Source organism: Sardina pilchardus, chromosome 17 (assembly GCF_963854185.1).
Source record: "Sardina pilchardus chromosome 17, fSarPil1.1, whole genome shotgun sequence".
Taxonomy (NCBI): Eukaryota; Metazoa; Chordata; class Actinopteri; order Clupeiformes; family Clupeidae; genus Sardina; species Sardina pilchardus.
In genome coordinates, this window is record NC_085010.1 from 8591219 (window position 1) to 8613464 (window position 22246).

At 44.9% G+C, this 22246-nt stretch overlaps 1 protein-coding gene across 1 annotated transcript in view; it reads left to right on the plus strand.

Moving 5' to 3' along the window:
- Nucleotides 1–10032, plus strand: part of taf3 (TAF3 RNA polymerase II, TATA box binding protein (TBP)-associated facto) — a 73038-nt gene extending 63006 nt beyond the window's left edge. The window contains exons 7-9 of the mRNA XM_062518489.1: nucleotides 5495–5786; nucleotides 6330–6436; nucleotides 8627–10032. Coding sequence (XP_062374473.1) covers nucleotides 5495–5786; nucleotides 6330–6436; nucleotides 8627–8741 — 514 coding nt within the window. The 3' untranslated portion in view covers nucleotides 8742–10032. The remainder of the gene's footprint in view (nucleotides 1–5494; nucleotides 5787–6329; nucleotides 6437–8626) is intronic.
- Nucleotides 10033–22246: the final 12214 nt, after the last annotated feature.

Sequence of the window (22246 nt, forward strand, 5' to 3'; positions counted from 1 at the left end):
CACATTTCTACGGTAACATCAGTCTGACATCAACAACAGTCTTACTCACTCCACCGCACACCCAAGATAACGCAAGTCAACGGTAACATCCAGCCTGCCACTGAAAACACTCCACAGAACACCCGAAACAAATACATTTTAACGTCAGACTATCGATATACATGTCCGTGTTGATAGAATAATTTTAGAAATAAAACTAACCTTGCAACTCAATGATTTATTACATTTTGAGGGACTAGTTTCTCAATATCAATCCGCCACTGCCATACGGGGAACAAAGTAGGCTATTGCAATGCGATGCAAGGTTTGTTTTATTTCTAACATGGTTCTATCAACACTAGGCATGTGCATCGATAGTCTGACGTTAAAATGTATTTGTTTCGGGTGTTCTGTGGAGTGTTTTCAGTGGCAGGCTGGATGTTACCGTTGACTTGCGTTATCTTGGCACCAGATTAGCACGAGATGAACGCTGCAACTCATAGGAAGGGCAGACATTCACTGAAAATGGTCTTCACCGACCTATATCACCCAGACTGAGTTGGAAATGAGGTCCTATGTCCAAAATTCCGAACTATTGCTTTAAGTTGCAGCGTTCATCTGGTGTTAATCTGGTGCCGAGATAACGCAAGTCAACGGTAACATCCAGCCTGCCACTGAAAGCAGCCTTAATCCACTCCACAGAACACCCGAAACAAATAAATTATAACGTCAGACTATCGATGCACATGTCTGTGTTGATAGAACAATGTTAGAAATAAAACTAACCTTGCATCGCATTGCAATAGCCTACTTTGTTCCCTGTATGGCAGTAGCGGATTGAGTCGCAAGGTTTGTCTTATTTCTAAAATGATTCTATCGACACGGACATGTACATCGATAGTCTGACGTTTTAATTTACTTGTCTCGGGTGTACTGTAGAGTGAGTAAGACTGTTTTGGATGTTACCGTTGAAATGCGTTTGCTCAGAACCAGCTTAGCAAAGGGGAACGCTGCAACTTAAGGAAGGGGTTAAACACGATAAAAACTGTCTCCACCGACCTGTATCACCTCGGCAAAGTTGGAAATGAGGTCCTATGTTCAAAATGTCAAACTATTCCTTTAGCACGAGGAGAGACTTCTTTTTACCACTGGTCAGTGTGAGCGTTTTTATCGTTATGGTTATAAGTTATCGTTGTTGGTGTGAATGGCCCTTTAGTAATGTGCATCTTGATAATAATAATGGTGGATGTCTTGGTGTAGTATTTCAAAAGCACTTGATTTGCGGAGGTTTTGAATCGAGTCAGTGAAATACACACACGAAGCCTACAGCAGCCACTCTGTGGGCCATGCTGCATCCAGGAGGCATACACTTCCACTGTGTGTGTGTGTGTGTGTGTGTGTGTGTGTGCGCGCGCAAATGCCTTTATGTGTGTGAAAGAGTGTCAGCGCATGTGTGCGCATCTGTAAGTGTACGAAGGTGTGTGTGTGAGGGTGCCTGTGTGTGTGTGTGCGTGCGTGTGCGTGCCTTTATGTGTGTGAAAGAGTGCCCGTGCATGTGTGTGCATCTGTAAGTGTACGAAGGTGTGTGTGTGTGTGTGTGTGTGTGTGTGTGTGTTTACTGTATGTGTGTGTGTGTATGAGGGTACCTGTGTGTGTGTGTTTGTGTGTGTGAATTTGTTCATAGTGCAGTGTGAATGTGAAGAAGAGCAGGAATTGGCTCAAGAAGTAAGCATTGGCTACTTCAGCAAGGACAGCATACAAGTGAATGGTGACTCCAGATCTCCCTCTCCCTCTCTTTCTCTCTCCCTCTCCCCCTCTCCCTCTCTCCCTCTCCCTCTCCCTCTCTTTCTCTCTCCCTCTCCCCCTCTCCCTCTCTCTTTCTCTCTCTTGTCAATGGAGGGAAGCCTTCTTATGTACCTGTGAGGGCGTATTTATCTCTGTACTTGTGTGTGAGAGAGACTGTGTGTGCACTTCTATGCATGTTTGTGTGAGTGTGTGTGTGTGTGTGAGAGAGAGAGAGAGAGAGAGAGAGTATGTATGTGTGTGTGTGTGTGGGTGTATCAGTCTCACTCCCTCTCTGTGTGGTCATTCTGAGGCAGGTGTGTATTTCAGTCCTCTGACGCCAGACACCCCTGATGTGTCACATGACCTCTCTGTCTGCGTGTGTGTGTGTGTGTGTGTGTGTGTGTGTGTGGGGCACGTTTAAAGGAGGAGGGGGGATAAGGTGCTATAAGGATCTCTACCTACAAAGGCCCCAGTGTTCATGCCACTTAACCTCCAAGCGCACACACGCGCAGACACACACACACACACACACACACACACATACACTCACTATAGCTGTCTGCATATACTTAATAATATCATTACATTCACAGATGAAGTGATATAGTATAGTTATATGTTATTTTATTATTATATCAGTTCATTATCTATTTTCACTCTTGTAATCGTTTGTGTGTGTGTCTGTGTGTCTGTGTGTGTGTGTGTGTGTGTGTGTGTGTGTGTGTGAGTGAGTGTTTAGTCTCCGGGTCTTTGTTCCTCCCTGATGCCATCTTCTCCGCCATCATGGTAGGCAGGAAGCATAAGTGTATGTTTCTGTAATGTCAGGAAGTCTTTTATAGTATGTGTGTGTGTGTGTGTGTGTGTGTGTGTGTGATCTGCTTTAGCCCGTTGATAGAAGCACTCCACATCTCTCTTCCTCCCCTCTATCCCTCTATTTTTCCTCTCCTCTTTCTCTCTGTCCCCATCTTCCTCCCCTCATCCCTCTGTTTTTCCTCTCCTCTTTTGTGTTGCTCCCCTCCACCTGTTTCTTCCGTTCATGCAGAACATAATCAGTTTCCTTTCAAGGCCATCAAAAGCCTGGGTTTATACAGGGACAGGGGTGCCTGTGTGTGTGTGTGTCTGTGTGTGTGTGTGGTGTGAGTGGTGTGTGTGTGTGCATGTTTGTGTGTGTGTGTGTATTTGGGAGCGTTACACAATCTCTGTATTTGTACAGTATGTGTATACATGTCTGGATGTGTGTGTGTGTAAGCATAACTCACAAAACACACACACAACATGTTGGTGTGTGTTTTTGTGTTGTGCAGTATGTGCACATGTGTTCATAGAGAGGGCTGACACGGTGTGTGTGTGTCTGTGTGTGTGGTAGTAGAATTATGTGTGTGTGTGCGTGTGTGTGTCTGTGTGTGTGGTATATGAGTTATGTGTGTGTGTTTGCGTGCGTGTGTGTGTGTGTGTGTGTGTGTGTGTGTGTGTGTGCGCGCGTGAGTGTGTGTCTGTGTGTGTGGTATATGAATTATGTGTGTGCGTGTGTGTGGTATATTAATTGTGTGTGTGTGTGTGTGCGCGTGAGTGTGTTAGGCCCAGACAACACCTCCATTGACGCTCCTCTGCTACTCACAGGGTGTCTGGCCAGAGGAGACATGGCCGTCTATGACCTTTGACCTGTCTGAGGGGTCATAAGGTCACTTCCTGAACAATCCAATCCCACACTTACTGATCACTTTCTTCTGTGTGTGTGTGTGTATGTGTGTCCGTGTCCGTGTGTCCGTTTTGTAGGTGTGAGGTGGCGGGCTTCTCTCCCTGTAGATGATAAACACAATCAATCTCACACACACACACACACTCACTCTTTCACACGGCCATACAGCCGGCAGTTTTCTATCTTCTATGTGATTCTGTGTGTGTGTGTTGTTGTTGTTGTTGTTGTAAATCTAGACCAGCCCCACTATTGTTTGTTAAGTGTGATAAGTAGGTTTGTGTGTGTCTGTCTGTTTGTCCGTGTTTGTGTCTGTATGTGTGTGCTTGTGTCTGTATGTATGTGTGTGTGTGTCTGTGTGTGTGTGTGTCTGTATGTGTGTGTTTGTGTCTGTCTGTGTGTGAACATGAGTGAAACAACAGGCTTACCCCATCTTTTTGTGAGCGTTGAATCTGTGCGCGTGTGTGTGTGTGTGTGTGTGTGTCTGTGTGTGTGTGCGTACACACGTCACCTTTCGGATAAGACATAAAAAATGGGTGTATGTAATCTGAGCTGCCCACCTGACCCGTCTGTCATAGAGGTCGACGCCACGGCAACACCAGCTGTCCGCTCAAAGGCCGACCTGTCAATCTTGCTGTTTCCTGGCAACAGTGAGAGCATCAGAGTCCATGTGAAGACCGTGGTCTTTAAAGTCGACCTTTTTTCCCCTCATTTTATTTCTCTCCATCTCTCTCTCTCTTTCTCTCTCTCTCTCTTTCACTCCTGATTTTACTTCTCCCCAGTTCTCTCTCACTCAATCTCTCTCTATCTCTCTCTTTTTCTCTCCTTCTCTCTTTCATCACTCATTTTATTTCTCCCCAGCTCTCTCTCTCTCTCTCTCTCTCTCTCTCCCTCCCTGTTTCATCCCTCCTTTTCTCCGTGCCTCTCCACCAGCATCTCCGGGCTTGTTCTCCTTTTGTTTGTTATTTCTGTCTGTCTGGCTTTTTCTCTCCTCTAACTGTATCCTTGTCTTTCATCGTGGCCTTCCTTCCTCCCCCCCCAACCGCCCTTCTCTCCCCCCTTCTCCTCTCTCTCTTTTTTTCCTCTCATTCTTTCCTTGTTTGTTTGTCTTACTGTTTCCCCTACCCTCTCTCTCTCTCTACCCCTCCCTCCCTCTCTCTCTCTTTCTCTCTCTCGCTCTCTCTCCCTCTTTCTTTCTATGATTTGTTCATCTACCTCTCCATGATCCATTGCTCTAATTTTGTCATTTTCATCTCTCTCTCTCTCTCTCTCCTTCTCTCTCTCTCTCTATTTATCTGTCTCGGTTGGTAATTAAGTTAATATCTCTCTCTCCCTCTCTCTCAATTCCATTCAGTTCAATTCAAAATGTGCTTTATTGGCCTGACAAATAATGACTGTTGTATTTCCAAAGCAGTTGTTACATAAATGTACAGTATCAGGATTTATTATGTGCTTCTACTTCAGGTCTTTCAAATCACTCCGCAACAAGTCCGTTCGCTGATTGCAATGGAATTTCATTGAAAGTGAAAGTCCGCTAGTAAGATGTTGCACCACGCAACACCTGAAACCGTCAAGTTCTATCTGTGTGGCGAACTGGGGTCCGGTTCGCCCTGTCACTACTAATTTTCCCGATCATATACAGGGTAGCGGGTACACGGAGAGCGTAAAGAATGGGGGTATTGTGGTTTTCATCTGTATCTGAGTGTCAGAGAGGTCAAAAATATTGAGTTTGAGTTTGAGTTCTGAGTGTCCCAACACTGGCAACAAATTTAGACATACTAATACAATAAATCTGTCTCTCTCTCTCTCTCTCTCTCTCTCTCTCTCTCAATTCAATTCAAATATGCTTTATTGGCGCGACAAACCATATGATGCATTGCCAAAGCGTTCACAGGAATAATAGTAATGATTGAACAAATCAATACAAACAAAAATAATATAAACATATAGACATTACAAACATGTGTTTGTAACACTCTGTAACACTCTCTCTCTCTCTCCCTCCTCTCTCTCTCCCCCCCTCTCTCTCTGCAGTGTCATCAGTAAGGTGGTTCCAGACTCCGAGGCGGTTGTTCCCCCTCCTCCGGCCCCCCTCCCTCCCCCGGTGAAGACCCCCACGGCGCGCTCGGGTCCCGGTAGTCGAGGCCGTAACCCCCCCACGCCCGTGGCCCTGGCCCCGCCCACGCCTCTGCCGCCGGCCCCTCCGGCCGCACCTCTGTCTCTGGCCGCGCACGCACACACACACACACACCCCGCACCCCCGCCCGCCCTGGGGGCGTCCAAGAGCGGCTGCAGCGTGGTCACCGAGACCGTCAGTGCCTACGTGGTGAGTGTGCGCGCGCGCACACACACATACACACACACACACACATGCAGTAACGTAATATATGAACTCTCTTTTCACACACTTTGGTCACCGAGACTATCATTGACACACACTCATCACACACACACACACACACACACACACACACACACTTGCATACATGCATACATATAACGTAAATTTAAACTCACTCTTTCTTTTACACACACTGTGGCCTCCAAGACCATCAGTGCCTGGGTTGCAGGTTTTCTACACACTCTCAATACACACACACAGACACACAGACACACACACACACACACACACACACACACACTCACTCATTTGTGTTATAAAATGTTTTCTGCGGTTTTCTCCTCTCGTAAGTGGCGACCTGCATTACTGTTACTGTTGTGTTATGCTGTGAGTAGCCATTTTCTTCTGTGCTGCATTCTTTGTGTAGAAATACTAATGTGCCCAAAGACAAGATTCAGTGAAGTGTTTTAACATTTTAAGACTAATGTCTCACTGTAATGTAATAATTGCGTGTGTGTGTGTGTGTAGGTTCGTGATGAGTGGGGCAATAAGATCTGGATCTGTCCTGGCTGCAACAAACCCGACGATGGAAGTCCGATGATTGGCTGTGACCAGTGCGATGACTGGTACCACTGGTAAGAACCAACTTTTTGTGTGTGTGTGTGTGTGTGTGTGTGTGTGTGTGTGTGTGTGTGTGTGTGTGTGTGTGTGTGTGTGTGTGTGTGTGTGTGTGTGTGTGTGTGTGTGTGTGTGTGTGTGTGTGTGTGTGTGTGTCTTTGTGTGTGTGTGTGTGTGTGTGTCTTTGTGTGTGTGTGTGTGTGTGTGTGTGTGAATCAAGTCTGGGGTGAGCTGCGCTGATTAGTATAGATGGTGAATAGTGTGTGTGTGTGTGTGTGTGTGTGTCAGAGATGGTGAGTATTGCGTGTGATTCTGTGATTTCCCTTTGAGAGGCTCAGAGGAAGTTATTCTAATTTGGCTTCTTATTTTTAGCCCAAATCCATCTATTTGTCTGATAGCACACTCAGTCTCACACTCACACACACACACATACACTCTCTCTCTCACTCTCTGACACAAGTCCCTTTCCCACATAACTTCTAGAAGTTACCCGGACATATTTACCCGGGTATGGCACGACACGGACGTTTCCCACATGAGTTTTATGTCCGAGTGAGATACGGGTAATTGTGTTCACACTAGACCCGAGTAGGAGCCGCGAGGGGTGGGGCAATGTCAGCACTTGCAGGGGGAGGGAGATGACGCTAAATAAATGCGTTGTTGTGCTGTGTTGCTTGGATGATGCGAACTTACATCAGATCCAAAACATCATGAAACAACAGAAGTAGTTAGCTCGCTAGTCAGCGGGAGCTAGCATAGAGGAAAAGATAGCTAACCTACGACCGCAGTAGGCTATAAACAAAGCTCTACTTCAACCCTCTCTGGTATAAACATCCAACATAACAAATTAATAGAAAATAATGACACACCTGGAAAATATAAACAGCACACAGAGGTCTGAGGCTCCTTCCCAACTCCTACAAAAAGCAACAATGCTAAATAACAGCGACGTTAACTATTAGCTGTTAATTGCTAACCACTGTAATAAACAGCTTTGCAAGCTAATCGACAACACTTCAAGCTATTCACGTTTGCAAGGATAATACTGCCTGTCCCGCAACAAACACAACAACCTGATTGCAGTTTAAATTTTTATTGTACGTACACAACAAAATGTCACTGTTTTCTGTACTCCGGTGTTCTCGTTTGTGTTCATACTCGTAGGGCAATGTTTATTGTTACCATGGCAATTTGTACTTTCTGCCTCGCGCTGCAAGCAGGCTGCAAAGACGCATTTCCATACGTCATCGGTACGCCCCCCATCTCTACCCAGAACTGTGCCGGCTGCGTTCCCACCTAAGCGCACCCGGGTAACATCTAGAAGTAGTACTAGGGGGCTAGTAGGGTGAGTTCCGGGTAAGAAAATACCCGAGTTTTGCGTTCCCACATACAGCCACCCGTTTGATATCCGTTTGACATCCGGATGTCTCGCTCATGTGGGAAAGGGACTACATTCTCTCTTTCTCACTCTCACAAGCACACATGCACTCTCTCTCTCTTTCTCTCTCTCTCTCTGCTTTTGTCCTTGGTTCTCTCCATTCCTTTTCCCACTGCAGAAATCTCTGGATTCTATTTTTTCTCTCTCTTTGCCTCTGTGGTTCCCTTGTGTTCTCTCTCTTTTTCTGACTCGGACCACTCTTTCTTTTTGCTGTACAACTCTCTTTCACATGCACACACACACACACACACACACACACACACACACACACACACACACACACTCGCACTCATACATTCTTACTATTTTAAAACTCTCTCTGTCTCGCACACATACGCACACACTCAATCAATCTTACTATTTTAAGGCTCTCTGTCTTTCACACACACACACACACACACACGGACACACGGACACACACTCACTCTTTCCGCTGCTTTAAAACAATCACCCACTCTTACTATTCTAGAACTCTTTCTTTCATACACTCACACCACTCGCACACACACACACAGACACATGCTTACTCTTTCTGCTTAAAACGCTCTCTCTTTCACACACACACACACACACACACACACACACACACACACACACACACACTCTCTCTTTCTGCTTTAAAACTTTCTCTTTCTCTCTCTCTCTCTCTCTCTCTTCTCACACACACACACACACGCTTTCTGCTTTAAAAGTCTCTTTGTCACACACACAAACACACACACACACACACTCTCACGTTGTCCCTCTGTGTGTCCCTGTGTGTGTGTAGGCCGTGCGTGGGCATTCTGACTCCGCCCCCAGAGGACCAGCAGTGGTTCTGTGTGAAGTGTGCCGGCAAGAAGACCGACAAGAAACAGAAGAAGAGGAGGCGCAAAGCCAACTGACACACACACACACACACACACACACACCTTATCACTGCAGAAACGTACATCCACACCTGTACCACACCTGTGCTGATGATACACACACATCTCAAGTACGCATACACATTAAACATCTTATTAACACACACACACACACACACACACTTACATACACACACACACACACACACACACACTTACATACACACACCACTGCAGATACGTACATCCACACCTGTACCACACCTCAAGTACACACCAAACATGTTATTAACACACACACAAACATGGATTAAAGCTACATGCCTATACACCAGATGCAGATTTATGTAAATATGCATGCACAGACACACACACACACACACGCAGACACAAACACACACACACACACACACACACACACACACACACACAGACACGATCATACACATGTTTGTATTTTAGCATACACACATAAACATATGTTCTCACACGCTCACAACATCATCTGTTTTGTACAAACAACTCATTTTCATTTGTATTCTACACACACACACACACACACATACACACACACACACACACTTTTTATCTTTTCCAATCAGATTTTATTTCAATATTGTTATAATACAACTCAATCTTCTTGTGTGTTCATACACACACAGACACACACACACACGCATACACACAGAGACACACACACATTCAGAGGCCTTTGACATTCCTCTAATTTGCTGGAAAAAATGTTTTGTCATTCATTCCTGTATCCCACCATCGATCTTGTGTGTGTTTGTATGCTTGTGTGTCTGTGTTTGTATGCGTGTGCGTGTGCGTGTGAGTGTATGTGTGTGTGTGAGAGAGAGCAAATATCCTGTATCTGTTTTAGTAGTTGTTGTTGTTGTGCAGAAAACCCATGGAAACAAACAAACAAACAAAACAAAAACAAAAACAATCTGATTTTAACCTTACTGAACGTCACATTCATTAGTTTCATATTTTCTTTTTTATTCTGGATGTTTTTAAGAGGAATCTTGTAATGTCTTACTTTCACTATGTATTGACTGCCACAGTTCGAATTTGTGTGTGTGTGTGTGTGTGTGTGTGTGTGTGTGTGCGGATAATCCTTTTCCCCAATTACAGATATGTTGTTAAAGTGGACCACCTCCTCTGGTGGGCCCCCTCAATTGATTCATCTCATTTGGAGAGTAAAGATGTTTTTTTTACCCAAAACATTGTCGAGGTTTTTCTCTCTCTTTGTTTCTCTCTCTCTTTATTTTCTCTTTCTTTTTTCCCCATTTTAAAAAAGCGAGGGATGCCTCTCGGTCTCTCTCGCGCGTGAATGTCTCCTTTTTAATTAGGAAGGTAATAGCGTTTTTATTTCTCTGAGGGGGGGCGGGTTGACTGTGTCGCCATGGCTACTGATACTATCTCGTTATACGACTTCACCGGGGGGGGGGGTCTTCCACTGGAACTCATCTACTCACTCACACACACACACACACACTCATGCTCACTTTTAACTCACGTTCATCATTTTTCTTCTGTTATTCCTGCGTTCGTAAGTTAACTAATGTTAATTGCGTTCTCGATTAGTCGATTATGTGGGATGGAGGCTCCTTAGTTCTTCCACTTTGTGTGTGTGTGTGTGTGTGTGTGTGTGTGTGTGTTGGTGTTGTGGCCAGCCAGTGTTTGTCAGTGAGCTTAATGCAAAAGTGTGTGTGTGTGAGGCAGCGAACAAGGGAATGTCCTGTCCCTGAGCTTTCTGTCGGTTCTGTGTACCTGCATTTCTGTTCTGTCTCACAGTCTCAGATGGACAGTGTGTGTGTGTGTGTGTGTGTGTGCGCGCGCGCGCACCTGTGTGTGTGACTCCCTGTGTGTGTGTGCGTGCGTGTGTGTGCATGCAGGTCCGTCAGTGAGCCTTATGCAAATACTCATTGCTCCCTTTGACCTCTGCCCACATCAGTCATGACCGTCTCTGACCTCCTCACACACACACACACACACACACCTAACGTCTAACGTCATGTTCCCGGTAATCAGCCTCGGGAACGGAGATATGGGACGGGCCGAGGCGTCCCCGTGTCTGGGCGGCCGATCTCGTCCCCCCGATAACGGGCCAATCAAAGAGAGCCGCACGGCCCTGATCTGGGGTCAGCAGTTATGTGCTATTTGTTTCAAAGCGAAAAGGGGTGCCGGGGCAGGACAGACGGTAGCGCTTTCTCTCTCTTTCTCTCTCTCAGTCTCTCTCTCCATCTCTCTCTCTCTCTCCTTCTTTCTCTCTCTCTCTCTCTCTCTCTAGTGCAGCTGATAAGAGAAATGCTTTCCACATGGAAAGATTACGGCTTTTAATTTCCCCCTTTATGTCTGTGATGTAACCCACGCATACCTGTTTCCATGTGTTCACACACACACACACACACACACACACACACACACACACACACACACACACACACACACACACGCGCACATGCATTTACATGTATGCATATATATCCACACCTGTGTTCAATTATTTTTCTTTCTATGACACACTTGTGTGTAACTCTCACATAAACACACATACTAGCTTCCAAATGTACACAAACGTATATTATAAACACACACACACACATATATATATATATGCACCTATCCACCTGTGCTTGCAACCATAGTCCATCATACACACTTGTTTTGTGCATTCATGGCAGCAAATATGAGCCGTTTCCCAAGCGCCCTGTTGCAGCTCCGCACACACACACACACGCATACTCACACTCTCACACCTGTTTCATCAGACTTAACTTTAGGTCAGAATGCATCAGAACAGGTCATGAACTCAAAGTGACCCTCTTAGATTCTATTTCTCTCTGATACCCACACTCTCTTTGTCTTTCTCTTCTTCTCCCTCTGTCCCTCCCTCCCTATCTCTCTCTCTCCCTCCCTATCTTTCTCTCTCTCTCGGTCCCTGCGTCCATGCCTTACTTCTCTCTCTTTCATCATCACTCTTTTTTTAATCTACCGTTCATTTCTATCCCTCAGTTCACATGTAGTCTGTGTTCTCTCATTTTCAGAAGAGTGTATGTGTGTGTGTGTGTGTGTGTGTGTGTGTGTGCGTATGCGCGTGTGTATGCGTGTGCGTATATTGGGATGGTGGGTGATTTGTTTTGTTAACCTTGATTAAAACCGCTGTACCAGTTTCTCTCAGCATAATCACTGCCAGCAGCCCGGTTCAATTCAGCCAGACACTTATGCTTTCAGTAAGGACACTTTAACCGAAACACAACCCAGGTGGTGGGTCTGTGTCCGTCCGTAAAATGGGTCCCCTCCAGATCAGTCAGCTGTAAACTGCTCAGTGGCTGTTTTCACCTGTAGCAGATGGACATGCAAACCCGATTGTTCACGAGCCTCTTAGGTAAAACGTTTTGTGTGTTATCTCTTGTGTTATTAGCGGTAGTCATGGATTCTGGTTTGTTTTATGTAGCCTAAGTATGCTTTCATTATCAGTAGACCTATTCCATCTGAGTGTGTGTGTGTGTATATATATATAGCATATTTTTATATATATTGTTTTTTGTATTTTTAAAAGCCCATTTTAAAATGATATGGCTGATGACAGGTCCATTATTAGATGTCATTATAAATGTTGAAGGAAGAGATGTTTTAGAAGCTGCAGATAATGGATCAATGCAGAAGCATGCAGAGGATTATTTTTTCCCCTAGTCACTCATTTATCATTTTGTTTGATTTGTCTTGTCTTCAAACAAGTCTTGTTTGATTTTTTTCAATCATTTCCAAATTTAGGAAGAATCCCCAGCCATGACATTTCTCCAATGCTGATCATAGTGTTGACATTTTCTTTTTCTTTTTTAGAGGGGGAAAAAACTCTTAAAACTTCATAGACGCCGTCAGAAACCGAGTACAAAATGTCTCCTCAGAAATGAGCTCGCGGAATCACCGCGTGCTTTGGTTTAAAAAGAACCAATTTACCTGTCAGGCTGCGCGCGCCGGCATCCATACGCGGGAAACCGTGGCGGCTCGTGGATGCGGACATTAATAGCTACATTAAAATCAAACTCTTTCAAAAGGCCGCACGCCCCCTGCCGGGCTATGAAATTCATAATAGACTATTCTATACACTCCGAGGTCTTTATGGCGTCCACATCTGAGCCATTAGTTATGTCTGAGTTAATAAGCATGCAGGAATGAGATGTTGAGGCTGCTTTTGTCAAAATATACAGTCACTTCCCGTGCCTGTACTTGCCTACTGCCCACATTGGATCGGGGATTATGAACAGTCATCTAGGGCCTGCATGGATTTCGTCTATTTCAGATCATCTTCACGTGTCCTTCCCCCCCTTAGTTAAACTACTGTCATGTTTGATGTATCGAAGAAAGACAAGAAAAGTGCAGAATTGGCTGACGAGTATAAAACAGTGCAATAGGTCGTCTCCTGTGTTCTTTTTTAAGCAGGCTCTGATAGGAGGGGTGCTTTGATAAGCCGTTAATGGATTAATAGGTGATTTCTTTTGTCTTCTATTGTGCTTTGGAGTGCGGCAGGTCACGCAGGCCCGGTGTTACAATGCTCCGGTATAATCAAGCCAAGGCTCTCGTTCACCCGTGCGCTTTCTTCTTGGGTAGGCCGCGGCTATTGAGTGAAAGAGAGTAGGCTGCGCTGTTGACGGCTACAAAAGTTTTTCATCTCAAGATTGGAGCTGAAACGAGAAACTCTAAGGCATTGTGTGTGTGAGGGAAACTATTGAATATTTTAAAAAATGATAAATTGTATTCAAATGTTATTTTGCCCCTTGAATTATCTGGGAATGCAGATGTGCGCACGGAAAAAGCCCCACAATCTCTCTCGCTTTTCAAAGAAAGTTTTGCGTCCACAGGCCGAGTTATCAGCCAAACGTAGATTTTTAGGAGATGCCCCGAGCTTGAATTAAGAGAAGAAAAAGAAAAAGGGGAAAACACTAAGATGGCACCTCTGTTCTTGAACACGTGTCTTTTTAGTAATTTTGTGAGCTATTTCCCCCGTGAGTGCTTGACGGCGCTTATTATCTGAGGCTACGAGTGCTACTGTACACGCCGCACCTCGTGCTTATCTCCCGGTAACGCGGGCGCGGGCGCTCTCCTTTATCAATTGTTTTGAAACGACAGACTTCAAAAGCAATTAGAAACATGACGCGACGGCGGCGCCGGGGCGAAATTAAAATACATTTTTAATGACTATATTTATTTATTTTCGCGCCTTTTTTTCCTCTTTCCCCTTTTCTCTCCACCACCTCGAGCGTCATCTTGCAATTAGAAGGCACTCGCGTAATGTTTGAACAGTCTAATCAATGGCCTTAAACTGAGAACTACGGTACGTGGCGCTCATGTAAGCAGGTTTCGAGGCGATGGAGACGTAGTGGAAAAAGGTGCCGCGTGGAGATAGGTTATTATTTAACTACGGGCGCTTAATGGCGGCTATATCTGCCTTTGACGACTCGCGTGCTATTCAAACCCCCCTCTTTGCCTCACATCAAAAAAAAAAAGTTTATTTTGCTGTTATTAAAAAAGTAAAAAACAAACAGGAGTAACTGCGCAGAGTGGTGTGTGATTGTTTTTTTTTTGTTTTTTTTGCTTGTGTCGTGCGCGCGCACTGTAAATTGACATTGGCGCGTGAGTGAAACAGAGAGGAGAGAGTGTGTGACTTATGTCTTTGTAACCTTCAATCAGCGACTCTTGCTTGATCGGTCGCGGGGATCTCCGTTCCTCTTGGTGCGGCTAGCCGGTTTGGAAGGGGATTGAACGCGAGAGTCGCTCACTGACTGACTCACTCGTTGAGTGACCTGACGGGCGAGGGTTTGCTCGTGCTGAGGGACAAGGGGAGGGGGGGGTGGGGAGTGTAGAAGGGTCTCCTCTCCCGAGGCCGGGGTAAATAAATAAGCTTAATTATCGCGCGCAACCCAACACCACAGGTAAACACCTCCGCCCTGGCACGAGCTGCATTATCGGGCTTTTTTTTGTCGCATGACACCGTGGAGCTCGCGACGGCGCCTGAGCCTATTCAATTTCCCGGCATGCCTTGGAATCATGCAATATGCATTATTCTCTCAAAAAGGCCACATAGATCAGCGATATAAAATGTCAGAATGGAGCGCGCTCTCTGCAGTATTTTGATTGAAAGTGAAGGCATTTCTTTCCTCGCGCTATAGAGGTGTGTGTGTGGGTGTATGGGGGAGGGGGGCATAAAGGCACCTACACGAGCCCAGCCGCGAGCGCACAGTGGTTCCTTTGATCAGAAAGGGCAGTTCATCCTTCCTGCGCGAGCGAGGGAACGTCATCAGATGCTGATGTTGTGTTCGCGCGCGCACTAGTTTTCATCAAGAGAGGAGGAGGAGGAGGGGGGGCGTGAGAGGAGAGAAAAGTGTCATCATAAATGCGCGCGGTGTTGGGGATGACTTTGTGACGACCTCTGTTGCAAATGGGCTATGCACGCGGAATAACGGCCTCCGCGCGCAGACATGGAAATGGCTTAGCACTATCGCCGTCTCCCAGGCAACCATCAGAGTCCCCATCTCGCGCAGAGAAATGAGTTCTGAAAAGGCTGGAGAGAGGCACGGATTAAAGCATGATCCTAGGGACGGGGTGTCAATCAAAACCCAACTCACAAACCGCACGCCTTTTTTTTCTCTTCGACAAAATTGTATTTTGAAACGCAGCATATATTTACTGCCAAAGGTGCCTCTGACTATTTTATATTTTTATAACACTGATAATGAATTGGTGCTTCAGAATACCGCGAGGAAGGGTGCGTCCCTCTTTCAAAATCCGTTATTTTACAGGATTGGCCTTGACATACTCACAAGGCCAGAGATATTTCAATTACGCAGATTAGTAAATGCATAGTTTTCTAAATAAGGGACCCCAATCTGGATTATACTGGAGATAGATTAGGTTATTTGTCACCGCATAGACTCATCTCTTTGTGGCAAGACTGTTCCTTAATTAAGCCTTATTCGTTGACCTTTTATGAATGGGTTTTATTTGTTCAACTTTTACAAAATGTATAGCCTATGACCTGTAAATATGTCCATGTTTTTTTTGAAACCTCGTTTGCCTGTCTGCTAGTGCGGGTAATTATCTTTTTAATAATCTGATGGTAGATTGTGTTAGACCTCTGCCGACTGCAGAGCAGATCAGAATAATGGAGTCTCCGCACCGCACCCCAAGACTGGGTGCCCCTCCAGTCATCAACAAGAAGTCTCAGTTCTGGTGTTTGTCTAGTCTAATTCGGAGAGCACAAGCTCACTCTCGGGGCCGGTGTAGGATTGAGAAAAAGAGGGAGGGGGCTAGTCAGGAGAGAGAGAGAGAGAGAGAGAGAGAGAGAGAGAGGGAGAGGGAGAAAAAAACTTCTTCAAATTGGCTTGACCCGCTGCTATTTGATATTTGCCTCTTTGACACTCATTTAAAGGCGCGCGGCAGCAAAGCAGAACGCGGACAAGCCCGGCCTGAAATCGAAGCCGCGTGCGCGCGGGGGGATCTGGAGAACCCGATAGCCGGGGGCTCGCGCTCTCCAAAGGCTCCAACGGTCATTTTAGCCCGACTCGCTCGAGCCGGCCCAGCCAGCTCGTCGCCAGGCAGGGTGTAAACGTTAAATGTTCGCTATTTGTTCCAGAGATTGCATTGAAAATCAAGTCCGGACCGCAAGGCAGGCGGGCAGGCTAGGCAGGCAGACTCCATTTTCTCCCCGCTTTTCTTTCAAGGCTCTAAGAATCCTCACAAACAGCCATTGACTAAGCTGCTTAAAGAGCCCCCTAATAATGCTTAAACGAATTCCTCGGCTGAGGGAAAAGGAGAACTTTTAAAGCAGACAGTCTAAGATGGAGAGAGAGAGCGAAATATTTTGCCGTTATGGAGATGTCAGGCACAATAGATTCAGACATATTGGAATAATACCTTATATCAGCTAGCTGGTGTCTACCTTAAACCCTATATGGTGTTCTGGGCAGATGACAGATAAGTGGGCTACTAAACCCGCTCCTGAGCCTGTAGGCCTTCTAGACTGTGACGTACTAGACTATTGTTTTGACTGCCAGCGCCTACAGGTGATTCCTGCTCCCTCATCCTCTCCCTCCCTCTCTCCCTCTCTCCCTCCCTCCCTTCCTCCATCTCCCTCCCCCCCTCTCTCTCTCTCTCTCTCTCTCGATGTGGGGGGCCGAGTGATCAGAAAGCCATTTTGCGGAGGGGTTAAGCGATGGGTGCTTTTAATAAACGGCTCGTTAGCGCGGGATGAGCACGTTCTGGAGCAGATAAACGCCCCAGCCATTGTGCGCGCGAGTCTCTAGAGAGCCCCCTGAACAGGCTGACGGGTATTTGTCTCCTGCTCCCCTGTCTTCCATTTCATTAGCCAATCTACTCGTCACTATCTCTTCATCTATCTCTCCTCCCGTGTGTCCGTACATAGCCCCCCTCTTCGGCTCCCAACAAACAAAAATAGGAGGAGGAGGAGGGGAGGGGGTGCATAAAAATCATCTCTGCCATCTTTGCAGAATGCTGCTTAGTGATAACGCGGGCCGGGTAATATGCAATGATAAACGTCAATTCGTTTTCCCAAAACACTTGACACATGCAGCAAGCTAGCCACCGCAGTCTGTTAGGGCCTAGAGTCTCTCTGAACCAAATAATCTCTCTCTCTCTCTCTCTCTCTCTCTCTCTCTCTCTCTCTCTCTCTCTCTCTCTCTCTCTCTCTCTCTCTCTCTCTCTCTCTCTCTCTCTCTCTCTCTCTCTCTCTCTCTCTCTCTCTCTCTCTCTCTCTGTCTCTGTTCCCTCCCTTGGTAGAAAAGATGGATGGCGGACAAATAGAAATGATAGAATCTCGGTGGTGGTGCCAGAACATTGCAAACTGACGGATCGGAGAGCACATCCGGAAAAAGGGCAAGAAAAGCCCAAAGAGTATTGTAATGAATGGGACTGTACATGGGCTACACAAGAATTCTCAAATAATCCACTATTATTATTATTATTATTATTATTAATAATAATATTAATATAGTTATTAGTAGTAGTAGTATTATTAATAATAATAATAATAATAATAATAATAATACATGTTTTTGCATGGAATATGTTGGTGAAATTATCTCTAGGTGCATAAGCGACAGTGTCCTACAACACTATGTAGGTTAATTTTACACATGCAACAATAAAGCCCATTGAATTATTATTGTTATTATTATTGTTATTATTATTATTATTATTATTATTATTATTATTATTATTATTATTATTTAGGATTAATTGGCGTTGATAAAGGTGGAACTTTATGGTAATACCATGATTTCGGGGGTCGATAAAAATCTCGCTTACATGTTTTATCTAATGTTCTATCCGTTATCTCGTAGGCCGAGGCTATTGCAGTATCACAATATCACGATATTCTTATCATAATGATATGTGTAATTGCTGCCGTTCGTTAGTACAGGTACCCACCCAGCCTCCTCCTACCCGACACCCCCACCCCACTCCACAAAGCCTCTTCCCCGGGTTGGCGAGCTGGGCAGCAGCCAGGGAACCGAGTCCAGCATCTTTACTGATCCGCAACTGGCTCTCTCCCCCTCTCTTTCTCTCTCTCCCTCTCTCTTCCTCTCTCCCTTTCTCTATAATACACATCCTCCCTCTCCCTCCAACTTCATGATTAATGATATTTCGCTAAAGATTAATCATGGAAAATTAAAAATCTTGGAGGTTTGCAGTGACGGTTTGGTTTGGAGGGGGCTGGTTTGTTGGGGGTGGGGGGGATATGGGTGAAAGCGAATTAGCTCCATCGAATCTTTTTAGATGCAAATATTTTGTTATCTCGTCCTCCCCGCTCTGTGTTCGGTATTTATGATTAATTATCTCCTCGTGGTGAAAAATAAATCATGCGAAATTAGGATCTCGCGCCTGCCTCCACTAGCACGCACGCGCACGCGGCGATGGCGGGTCGATCTTGTTAATTCCAGGTTGAAATTGACACACTAATTATAGACCAGTATGGCAGCGGAACACTAGAAGGCAAGATTACCTCGGCGTTTTTATTTTTTTATATATATCAGATACACCCCCCTCCCTCCTTCCGTCCCTCAATACCCCCTCCTAACCCCCCCCCCCCCCCCCCCCCCTTATATTTTACCAATTAAAAATCGTAAAGGCATTTCACTGCCCTAGGATAAAAAAAAAGCCCCCCCTCTCTCTCACAACATTGGCCATCACTCCCCACCATCAGATTCATTGTGATGTATTAGAGATGCAATAAATTATCCCATGTAACAAAACATGGCGCGGTGAAAGGCAGATAATCTGTGCGGCGGAGATAAGGATTCATTATTCGCCGTCATTATGACTCTAGCGCGGGCTGCGACTCCTTTCTTAATCAGCCTCTGTGATCCCGGATCTGTGAGGCGGGCAGATAAGCGAGCAGTCGTTTATAATTCTCCCCACCTCGGCCTAATATTTTAAAATCAAATCGGAGGAAGAAGCCGCCGTAAAAAAAGGGGAAAGAAAACACACACACACACACACACACACACACACACACACACACACACACACACACACACACACACAGACACACACACACAGACACCAGCTTACGCTGGGAACACACAGCCAGGCAATAATAAAACACACGGACGCACAAAAAAGAAAAAGCGAGATAGAGGGAGGAAATGGAGAAATGGAGAGACAAACATTCCTAACAGCGAAAGATTTAAGCTGTTTGTGCGTATGGAAGGTCATATAGTCCAACCGATTATCTACTTCTGCTAAAGCGAGAAAGGAACATTATTTTTAACGAAGCAATTTAGCCAAATATAGGCTATAGAATGTGAGACATTAGATTTTAATGTGTGTTGGGCTTTTGGCTTGGTTTAGGGTGGGTGCTGACTGATCCTGAGGTTGGGTTTGATCTCTTTTTTCCAGGCCCCCCAATAATGACAACAATAAAACAATCTGGTGACTAATTGGAGAAAGATCAACGTGTGCCGATAACGCGAGAAGATGGCGAAAACGCGATAAATTACCACGCCGAAGAGCATATGAAAGCGAACTCAGGATCCAGACCAACAATTAACGTGAGCGGCATATAAGGCTGCCAATGTTTAAACAGGCCACTGCGTTTTCTGGTGGCAAAATTAATCGGTTTATGGACGTGAGATCATAATCCCTCACTCTATCAACCGATAAGATTGAGAGTTATAAATATCAAGAAGCAGAAATAAATAAATTAGTTGAATAAACACAACTGTGTACTTGTATCAAGCCCAAGGTTTACACTTGGCTGTTGTAAGCTCGCGCTGTCACGCGACAGCTCACGTCAATTCCGACATTAATCACGCGATTTCATGGCAACCGCAGAACGTTCGCTCGAGAGGAGGGAGAGAGAGGGAGAGACGCGCTGAGTGAGGTGCATGCGGACTTGTCCTCTTTTCTCTTTCGACGACCTATAAGCCTGCAAGCCTTATCAGAAATGACTCTCCACCAGATCCACATTTCAGCCTATTAGAAAATCACGGCTCAATAATAACAATAATCAAGTGTAGGCCATATGCCTATTTAAGATAGGCCATAAACTACAAGGAGAATGCATTGTCCAAAAACATTCAAATAACTGTAATTGGAAAAGATGATGGTACAAAAGGTGTCTTAGTTAGGCTATCCTTGGCTACTATGGGCTACCTTGATCGTCTAGCTAGCCTATATCACAAATCTCCTTGAACGCTCACAAATAATTGATAAGGAGAGAAAGGGGAAATTTAATTTAATTTAATGCTGTCAAATCTAATGGTTTATCCGAGACGAATCAAAATGAATTAATTCCAACAGATTTTTACTTTTACAGGCGTTATTAATATTTGTATTGCAATCACAATATGTCATAATTATCTGTGGAATATGATATGGTGTCACCTTTGTGCGCATTCTATCAGAGACATCAGTATGCGCATTCATCATCGACGCATATTAGTGACAATTTAACATTAAAAATTACAACGGCATTTATTTTCCCCAATAAGCACTTTATTTACGTCTCAACGAGCTGATTAAACGATTCTCATCAGGATGGGGTTTTGCCTAATTCTATTAGAAAAACGGAAATACTAATTCTATAAATGAGAGCTGTTGTTGCCCTGGAAACATTGAATTATTCATTTATTTAAAAGACACATTTTGGCTCGCTGCTTCCGTAAGTTTATAGGGATGTTTGAGCCAATTATCTTTAATTTATTGCCTTAATTGAATTTCTCCTCCAAAGATAGATATTGGTGTGATCGGTTTACGCTCCCTCTGAGTTTGGGGCGCAACGTGAGAGATAGGCTACCACACTCTGTAATGTCAGCACAATTCCCTGTCTTTTCCTTCTTCCCTTGATCTTTCATCCCTCTCTCCCTCTCCCTCTCCCTCTCCCTCTCCCTCTCTCTCTCTCTCACTCTCACTCTCTCTCTCTCTCTCTCCCTCTCTCCCCCCATGTCTGTCTGGAAGGGAGAAAGAAGACGCTCTCGTCGATAGCTGGGCGTGTTGGCAGTGTGATAGGAGGCCGCTCCTCTGTAATGCAGTGATCATCACAGCCCCACAACGCAAGGCGTATTATTCATTATAAATGCTCATGAGCGCGCTTTGTTATGTTACGGACCGGTAAAGCGGGTCACTGCCTCAATAAGGCCCTTTCTCTGTCCGTCGCAAATTCCTCTAGAGATGCAGAATGGTTTGGACCGAGAATAGGCCGTGAATTACGCGCTCTTTCGGAAATATTTGGCACAAGGAATAATAAACACGTTCAATACCTAGGCTAGCCTTACCCAATATATGGATAGGATATTGTTTTAGTTCGAATTACAGTACAGTGGTCCACAATTGAAATAATTCTTATCTGACATCAACATAATCAAGGAATAGGTCCTTGACTGAATACGACGTTATTTAATTTCTAAAATCAAAATAAAAACTAAAATAATAATCAGGCCTAAATGGTATCGTAAAATCTGACGTCAGTGTATAAATGAGAACGAATCAAAATATTGAACACTAAGAATATCCAGGAATAATAATAATAACAAATCTTTAAACAACAGAATATACACCATAGGCTACTACAAGCGATATCAAGCAACCACTGCACAAACAAAACATATATTACTATCTTGCAATCAAAGTCTACTGCTTTGTTGACTTGGCTGTCAATTTTAAACCACAACTATTACGCACAGCGGGTGGGTATGTCCTCAACAAGTAAGGATATACACGAACCACAACTATTCCTCACCAGCATATATGTGTGTGTGTGTGTGTGTGTGTGTGTGTGTGTGTGTGTGTGTGTGTGTGTGTGTGTTTGTGTGTGTGCGCGCGCGTCTGTGCGTGCGTGCGTGCGTGCGTTTGCGTTGTCTTCGTCGCCACATGTCCTCCACAGAACGATCGTTCAGATACCATTTCATATTTGAGAGTCTCATCTGGCCATAAATTGTTGCAATAAATTAATTTGTATAATTGGCGCGGGGAAGCCGTTCCGGGAAAGCGTGGTGCCATGAAGAAAGTCCGCA